At 39.2% G+C, this 9,384-nt stretch overlaps 1 protein-coding gene across 1 annotated transcript in view; it reads left to right on the forward strand.

The window, feature by feature from the left end:
* Positions 1 to 8,485, forward strand: part of MTX3 (metaxin 3) — an 11,721-nt gene extending 3,236 nt beyond the window's left edge. The window contains exons 2-9 of the mRNA XM_009884290.1: positions 539 to 640; positions 2,212 to 2,288; positions 3,842 to 3,934; positions 4,974 to 5,156; positions 5,304 to 5,380; positions 6,282 to 6,439; positions 6,858 to 6,946; positions 8,375 to 8,485. Coding sequence (XP_009882592.1) covers positions 539 to 640; positions 2,212 to 2,288; positions 3,842 to 3,934; positions 4,974 to 5,156; positions 5,304 to 5,380; positions 6,282 to 6,439; positions 6,858 to 6,946; positions 8,375 to 8,485 — 890 coding nt within the window. The remainder of the gene's footprint in view (positions 1 to 538; positions 641 to 2,211; positions 2,289 to 3,841; positions 3,935 to 4,973; positions 5,157 to 5,303; positions 5,381 to 6,281; positions 6,440 to 6,857; positions 6,947 to 8,374) is intronic.
* Positions 8,486 to 9,384: the final 899 nt, after the last annotated feature.

Raw genomic sequence — 9,384 nt, forward strand, 5'->3', positions numbered from 1 at the left:
CTGCCCGCTGCTTCACCCATACACGTTTTAATAAAGCATCCTTTAGAGGCTACTTTATTCATGTCTTCCACTATTTTATTCCCACAGATTCACCACAGGTGATCCTGTAAAGCCGTTCACCAAGCAGGCAGCCATCGCTGGGGTGGGTTACGCTCACGAACACAGAACCAAAGCAAACTCAGCAACAGCGCAGAAACGGTTCATAACGCAGCTACGATTAAAAGAACTAAAAAAAAAACCAAAAAAAAAAACCGCGAAGATGGTACCTTTTGGAGCTCTCCAAGAGCTACTTAGAGTATTCACTGTCAGGGGAGCACCAGAGAACTTGGCGTAAGCCTGCAATAAAGATTGGGGGGGGAATCCAGTCACTACATGCAAGAAAAGCGTAAGATTTTTAAGAGTTGTTTCCAACAGCTTCGGGCACTGAAGACCGACTAAAAGCAAATGCGCCGGTAGGCGCATTTGCTTTTAGTCGGTCTTCAGTGCCCGAAGCTGTTGGAAACAACTCTTAAAAATCTTACGCTTTTCTTGCATGTAGTGACTGGATTCCCCCCCCAATCTTTATTGCAGGCTTACGCCAAGTTCTCTGGTGCTCCCCTGACAGTGAATACTCTAAGTAGCTCTTGGAGAGCTCCAAAAGGTACCATCTTCGCGGTTTTTTTTTTTGGTTTTTTTTTTAGTTCTTTTAATCGTAGCTGCGTTATGAACCGTTTCTGCGCTGTTGCTGAGTTTGCTTTGGTTCTGTGTTCGTGAGCGTAACCCACCCCAGCGATGGCTGCCTGCTTGGTGAACGGCTTTACAGGATCACCTGTGGTGAATCTGTGGGAATAAAATAGTGGAAGACATGAATAAAGTAGCCTCTAAAGGATGCTTTATTAAAACGTGTATGGGTGAAGCAGCGGGCAGTCAGTAAAGCTGCAGTGCCAAGTACTTACCTGTTTCTGTCAGGCAGCCTAAACTGAGGGTGTAGCAAAAGCAAATTTTAAAGTTTTTTTGAGCTTTGCATATTTATAATGATAGTAACTAGACTTGTGTATGGAAATAGCGTTCTTTAATTGTAGGTAATTTAATGGGCTGGTACAGTTTGAAGTGGAACGTGAGCCTCAAAGAGTATAACTTGGACGAGCTGGGATGTTTAATACTGTGCTCAGTTAAAGAGGTTGACTAACAACCTGGTTGCCAGAGAAGTTGAAGATGAGGTATCAGAGAGGACTTTTTTGTGTTGGATACTTCTACTCCTTGCTTATCTGTTTGTTCAGCATTTAAGTTACTGTCTTGGTGTATTCCAGAGAGGTGGAATCACTGCAGGGTTAAAGTACTCTGTCATTTACACTTAACGCATCATCAGCCTGGGCATTACTGTATCCATCCATGTTGCACCTTTGACTCTTGCTTTTCAGTGTATTGTTTTCTGTTAGCGGAAAACACCAAGAACTAGCTGGGTGTACTTGCTGAAAGTTCATTGTCCTTCTTCATAGCCGAAATACATAAAATCTGTAAAAAAAAAAAATAAATTATCCAAATAGTAAGTGTTGCTGATACTTGATACTTTAATAGTATTTAGCAGCACAGTCATGTTAGGCTCATTGTGGCAATTATGTTGTGAATGTGCCATGAGGTAGCCCATGTAACAGAGATTTTACACTCTGCAGTCTTTGATCTAGCAATCTGATCAGTAAAGGCTGACTGGTAAGCTTCTGGCAGAAGGGGAATACTTTGTCCTGGAATAGCTCATGGTTACGTGGTGGTAGCTTGGGCAGTACTTGTAGCAAGGCTAGAGCGAACAGGTGGTTAAAATGGATTTGAAGGGGAAGGGCAGGGAAAAAATGGAGCAGAAGGAAGGAGAGGCCCAGAGGTGAATGAGTTGAGAAGGCAGTTGGACTGGGTTGGAATTTGTGTCTTAAGGTGAACGTCTGAAATCCAGACAAGCATCCTTGTTCTCAAAATATCAGAAATCTATCAGAAGACAAGCTTCTGGCTTGATGTGGGCCCTTTTTTATCTATTGTTATTAGTGAAGGCCACAATACATTAAATGCATTCGCAACCTCGGTGGAACTCCCCTGTTATGTAAAGCCTAGTTTATACGTACCTGTTTGGAAGATAAGAGCATCCTATGGAGAAAACGAAAGTAGATGAAGTGACTGATTGCTTTCCAGTTATGTTAGAACTCATCCATATAAGTTGTTGACTATATTATTTATGCCTTCCAGGAGATGTACCAGTCCTGATATCAGAAGACATTGTTATTTCTCAGCCAGCAAAAATACTAAACTTCTTAAGAAAGCAGGTAGGTCTCTTTGAAAAGATTTGTTTCCTCTGCTTTGTAGTGACTCTACATGTCCCTTGTGTACACTGATAGAGGCTTCCAAAAACCTGGAACTCAGTTCAGACCCAGTGCTTTCCTATTTTTCATACATGCATGAGAATTTTGAAATGCTGGGTAGCAGATTGCTGTTTGGACATTTGATTGTTAGCTATGTGAAAGATTTAAAAATAGGCATGACAGAACTATTCATTAAATAGGGCAACAAACTGGCCTTAATTGAGCAGCTTCACACTGAGCACCCTGCTCTTAATTATAATACTTTTAATGTCATTATGGCTTTGTAGACCTTGGATATTATGGCTTGGGACGTGTGGTTTTACCTGCTTAAGTGGGTAATTGTCTCCCAGTGCTCTTTCTTTTGAAGGATAATACATACAGCATTGTTGTTGGTTTATGTAGTTTTTCTATAGCTTGTAGCATAAAAATCTCTGCAAGCGTTTCTTGATGCACATCATGTTTCTGCATAGTCAACTCATGCTTGCCTTTTGCGGATCTCGATGTTTTATTCACAAAGAATAAAGCTATGTGATTTCTTCTTTTCACAAAGTATAAAGATGTCTAATAAAGCATGGCATCATCTTTTTATTTCTGAAACGGTCCTCTAGCCCACTATTCTGCCTTTACATTAGAAATTCAGTTCCTACCTAGTCAAGAAGATTATCTGATGAACGCGATGTGAGTGAAAATTTAAATCTATGGGGGGAGAAAAACAGAACCTGAAAACTGCATATTTGAGATAGCATTTTAGGCAGTTAAAATTCAGAAGTTTCATAGCAATTTGAATACCAAAGATTCCTTAATGTTGGAAAAAAAACCTCTTTAAGTTAAAGAATAACAATAATATGCTTGCTTTTCAGGTATCTAAGGGTCAGCACTGACCCTTTGTTTCTAAATTAATGAAGCAAATCTCCTCTCCCCCTAAAAAAACTTATCAACCTTTTTAATGTACCTTAAAAAGATCCAGCGTCAGAATTAGAAGCTCAGTCAGCTGTAACTGCGTTAATTTAGCTGTGCATTCAGTCCCTTGTATTGTTAGCATCTGATTTCTAAACTTGTAGAATGGTAATTAAAAGCAAAACATGGGAATGGTTGCCTTTTTTTATGCTTGCACCAGCTTAAGTGCCAGATGCTTCTTCACAAATAAAGATGGGGACTTGTCAGAGGTTTGCCAGATCCCCGAGTACTGAAAAATTGCCTCTGTATCACTGGACAGTTGTTTGGAAAGCAATGGGAAGGAGAAACTAGGGTTATTTTGGGAATGGGGCGGGGGGGTGGTGGTGCAAAAATCTGAGAGTGGGAAAGGAGAAAAGGCAGATGCAAAAAGGTTTGGCATAGTTGGCCTGAAGAAGTAAAGAAATTCTACTGAGTGTGTGCTTTCTGTCCCTAAAAATGTTGTTCTATTTACTAACTTCATAGCTGTTAAGTGTGAAGCAATGTTGGGTTGCATTGATCATCTTTTTGGAAAGTTTTGTGTAACCCTATTTGTAGTATGTACTTTTTTCTTCAATTTGTAGAAGTATAATGCTGATTATGAATTGTCTGCAAAACAAGGAGCTGATACACTGGCATATATTGCACTGCTTGAAGAGAAACTGCTTCCTGCTCTGGTAAGTATTGAGAAATACTTCATAATGGTAAGAATTTTTGGCATTGAGTGCTACAGGAGGTGCCGAATGGGAGAGACTTTAAAGTCTCTTAGCCATAGTCCTGGCTTGAATGTATTTGCTTTGTTAGTCCAATTTTGGAAATACTGCCTAGCAACTTTTGAAAAGGAAAGAAGTGTGTGTTTGTGGGGCATGAAGTAATAATAATGAATTTATGAAAGATATTTTAAAAGGGCACCAGTGAATGTTTTTTCTTTTAGATACTTTTTGGGAAACTGTCCTGAGAACAGCTTATTGTAGTCATTTTTTGTTTCATTTGATTCTTTTGAAAAAGCTTTGGGTAAGACGTGGTATGTCTGATATGGAGTGCACAATTCTGGAAGCCTTTTAAACTTTTCAGTTAGAACTTTTGAGAAATTAAAATACCCATCAGTATTTTAATTTTTCAGTTCTAAATAATATATAGCCACATACCCTCACCAATTTACTGTGAGTACATTAGAGCTATAAAAATCTGCAGACATTGCAGCTCTTGAATGATTTTGGCTTCAGTTTGTACAGGAAAAAATATTCTGACCAGGTGATGTCATAGGCTAGCCTCTTCAGCTGACCCACAAGGTTTTGCATTCATCATTTCATAATATATTTTATTTTCAGATTCATATAAAATGTCAAAAAACATTCTAGGAAGTTCAAACCTGGTTCTGTATGTCTGCAACTTTTTTTGTAACGTATTTTCTATGTACTCTGTGTGTGTGTTTATATACGCACATACATAAACGCAGGTGTGTATGTAGTTTTATGCACATGTATATAGGTTTGTGTAATATCTTTGTTGTTTTTCTTTGGGTGGAAGGTAACTTGCCTTAATTATATCTTTCTACACTCAAAGGATTAGTATAATCCTTTCTGGAGCCCAATTGCCTTAAATTACAATAATTCCTGGTGCTGCTTCTTCTCTGACAGATCTTGCACATAAACTTAAGGGATGTCTACTATTCTTGCTCAAATTCTAGTCATATTTTTCCTTGCGTTGTTACAGCTGCATACTTTCTGGGTTGAGGCTGAAAATTACTGCAGTGTGACAAAGCCATGGTTTTCCTCAAAGATTACCTTCCCACTGAGTTTGTATCTGCCTGGAAAGATGTCCAGGGAAGCACTGAACAGGATCTTGCTGACCAGGGGAGGGCCTCCACTCTACAGTCTCACTGAAGTGGAAGCACAGGTATGTGTTATGTAGTAAAGAATTCGTATGCTGGTGCTGTCAAAGACAAGAACTGAAACAGCCTAGCACAGTGTCAAATAATGAATGATGCTGTGCGTACTAGCCTTGCTACACCTAGGGGTCTTAGACAGTCTTGTGTCTCATCAGATATACAGGGACGCCAAGGAGTGCCTAAATCTCCTGTCGAAGAGATTGGGGACATCTCAGTTTTTCTTTGGAGATACGTGAGTGTGGTTTTGTGGTTTTTTTTTTTTGTTGGTTTGTTGTTGTTTTTTTTAATTACGAATGAAACGGGTACCATGTGATTCTGTGAACACTTAAACTGTTTTGTTTTTTTTTAACCTGCCAGAATGTTAAAAGTGCTGCAAGGTAGTTTCATGTCTCACACTCTGCTTTTCAGATAAACCTGAATGAGCAAACAGGGCACAAACAACATCTTTGGACTAGGCAATGTTGTGTCTCCCTTATCATGCATTTTTCCACAGAGAGGCAAATGCTGCCCACAGCTGCTAAGAAAATGTGGGGTGCTTGATGAGTTAGTGTAGCACTAGAGAATGCTTTTTTAGCCACTGAATGTCACCTCCTGTTCTGGTATGTAGAAAAAAAAGCTTTTAGCCTGAGATGTTACCACTGCCTTGGTGGGAGGAGCAGGTGGGTCTGGGAACACTACTCTTCCTGTGGTATGTGCACAGAGCAGGAAGCAGATATTGCGGACAACATAGCGCCAACAGGTCCTAAAAAGGATTATTTGTTTCTCAGCCACTGAAGTCAGACCACCTCATAAGAGAGACTCCTGGTCCCCTGGCATACACCTTGGCTTTTGTGGTGCTAGAAATGTGTTTTAGAGTGGCTTGTTTATCAGTGTATGTGACAGCATGACTGGATTTTAATGCTGAAGTTACTGTTTCAACTTGTCAGCACATGTCTAGTTTAGAGGTGCTGAAATCAGTAGATAGTCTGTACAAAGCATTTACCATATTGATAAGAAAAGATGGAATGCTGGAAGAGCTGACTGTTCTGTCCTGAGTTGTGTTTGACATGCACAGAAGATGGTTATGTTGTAGAGGTCTTAATGTCTTACTTCAGTCACTTTGGTTTTTTGTTTTATTTTGTCACTCTTTTCAGGCCTACCACCTTGGATGCCTTTGTGTTTGGTTTCCTTGCACCAATTTATAAAGTGTGCTTCCCCAGAGTACAATTACAAGAGCACTTGAAACAGCTTCCCAATCTGTGTCGATTCTGTGATGATATTTTAACTTGCTACTTCAGGTTAACTGTCTCAGGTAAGCTGCATTTCTTTTCCCCTTTTTGTCATGTATAGTCTTGTTTGGATTAGGACTCCAGAATTCCATCTGTGAACCAAGGCAGAATTAGATTTTTATGTAGTTTATGCTAGAGATTCTGTGGGGAAATGAAGTAGAGACACTTCCAAAGTTGTGCAGAAAGGACTGAAAATTAAAGGCCAGGGTTAATACTCAGTTTTAGACTGTGTAAAGCATTGTCAAAATGCACCTGTATCTATGATATGGCTTGTGCTCAGCACTTCTGTTTTTCTCACATGGAATGGCTTTTCCACTTAAATTCTTCTTAGGATAAAAATACTGCATGAACTTTCTCTCCAGTGTGGGGTTATTTTTTTAAGGATTTAAAAGCTCTTGTAAATACCTTTTCACTCTTCATCTTTCTACCTTCACTCTCCAGGCCATTCTCCGGCTGGACAGGATACAGCAGATGCTAATCTGCAGAAACTCACACAGCTTGTAAATAAGGAGTCCAACTTGATTGAAAAGGTTACTTTTGCTTCAGTCTCTAATTTTCCTGCTTCATTGTGGTTACTTGTTCACAGATACTCTTGCATGGCAACTGCAACTGTACAATGGACGTTTTATTTTAATTGCTTCTTTTCTAGTGAGTTACTTTGTGTAGAGAGGCATGAAGAATATTATGCTATTTGAAAGGAACAATTAATGAAGCCTTGTACTTAAAAATTATTTTTATTACAATCAAAAGAACATTGTCTTGCAAGTGTGCATACCAACAAAAGAAGGGTGTCTTTCCACAAGCGTACATTCCAGCAAAGGAAGAGACAAATGTATTGATCAAAACTCAGAAACAGTCCTGCAAGTTAAGACTGATCGCCAGCTCTCCTCACTCCCAGCTGAATGCTGTAGTCACTAACCTACAGTCACTCCTTCTCCTGCTTGTTCTACATCTACCTTTGATTTCTTTATAGTCTCTGTTTTCTAAGGCTGTCACTCAGCACCTATCAAAAGCTATACAACTTATGTGAAAAATACCTGTGAAGAATTAGTCTTCTGATGCAGACACTTTAACTAGAAGGATAGAAGGCATTTCTTCCTGAAAAAGATCAGTGTATGAAATAGATCATTAATGCTACAGAAACTGATCACAGTTAGGTATTGATTATATCTCATCTTTGTGGTATTGAAGTGTGGCTGTGGAAGTTTTAAAGAATGGGTTACGTAGACATTTGTCAGGCTTGATTTATGAAAAGCTGATCCTACCTTGAGGGAGTGGAATGGACTAGACCAGCCCTGGAGATCTCCCCTGTGCTGTCTTCTGTGATCCTGTTTATTTGGTAGTAACTAGACTCTTTTTGATACCATATTACGCACAGAGCATTAGATTGATTTCCTATGAAAATGTAAAATCTTTATGTTCAGAGATTGATTTTAACATGTCTTTGAAAAGGTCTACCACAAGTTCTTTGTTAAATAGTTTTTGAAATCTGTAACTAATCTAAATTCACCCAGTGCCTCCAGAACATTTCTAATTTGAAAAAGATTTGTTCTTGCAAGGTGCTGAACGTGCAAAAACATCCATTGATGTCGGCAGTTTGACTTTTGATCTGCTTTCCAGCAGCATTTGGTTGTTGCAAAAAATTGAAACTTTCACCTCTTAGAAGAAGGTAGCAATGTTGCTTTCGTCAGGAATCTTGATGAAATGATTTGAGCATCAGCACGCCTATTTGCCCTGGGTTTGATGCATCATATGCTAATAGAATGAATAGCAGCTCTTACCCAAGCATATATTTGGGAGTGGAAAGGAATCAGGGCATCAGTTTTGGCTGAGCCTGAAATAACAGCGTAAAAAAGTACCCCAAAGCAGCATTAATGATGGCAGCTCTGACAAATAGACTAATCGTATAATCTATATTCTACTGTTTGCCAGATCCGGCTCTCATTATTTCTCTGCAGATGGACGACAACCTTCGTAAGAGTCCTCAGCATCCCCCTCGAAAGCTAACAACCCTCAAGCTTGCTGCAGGTGGAGAAGAAAGCAGTCCATTGAATCGTTTGTCACCTTGACAGCTTTTGTTGCCCATACACGTGTTTGCCTTCAACTCTTCTGAGCGCCACCGTAAATTTTTTCACATGAATGTTGTTTTGTAAGGGGAGAATCTGCTAATGGGTACAAGTAGGGAAGAAATATAGCTCTACAGTCTCCTATCTACCTGTTCTTTTAAGAAATTGCTTAGTTCAAGCTGACCACACACTAAGCTGAGGCTAAAGTAAACAAGAGGCTTATTCCTGCAGATGTTAAAGTGATTTTGTACAGCATATTTTTGCCTTTAGCCTAGCAGAAATGTTGACCAAAAGTTAAAATTCCACTTATGGAATGTTCACCATTATTTTGTTTTGTGGCTTTTGGTTTTACTGTAATCATGTTACTATATGTGAGTAGGTATACTCTTGTATCTGTCTGAAAATTACGAGGTCCGGTTGCAAAATCGGTGAAAAGACTGGGAAAAAAATGGAATGTTGCCCTTCATGGCAGCTGAGAAATGAAAAGCAATGAGAGGAAGTTAAGCATTTTTTATTGTACTTTCATGAACACTCTTGGGTCTTGTGTTTTAAGATTGTTTGTATTTTTGAAAACTTGTCACATACTTTAAAGGGGATTGTTGAAAAATGTGTGCACTGTGGGGATTACAATGATGTACAATAGTAGCATTTCACAGATACCTGGTATTAGTCCTGTGTGAAAGAAGCTTAACCTGCGCACAGGGTAATAGCACATGCTGCAAAACTGTTAAGTCAAAATCACAGAGGACTGGTAGCGAGATACAGAGGCTTGATTAGCTCCTGTCAGACAGGAGACTTGACTAGCAAACATATTGCGACTCCGGATTGAAAGGAACTGGTTAGGGCTTTATAAGAAAGCTGACATAGGCTTTTAAATTTGTCACAGATGCCTTTAAATTAGT

This window comes from Charadrius vociferus, unplaced genomic scaffold, assembly GCF_000708025.1.
Source record: "Charadrius vociferus isolate BGI_N301 unplaced genomic scaffold, ASM70802v2 scaffold183, whole genome shotgun sequence".
Classification (NCBI taxonomy): domain Eukaryota; kingdom Metazoa; phylum Chordata; class Aves; order Charadriiformes; family Charadriidae; genus Charadrius; species Charadrius vociferus.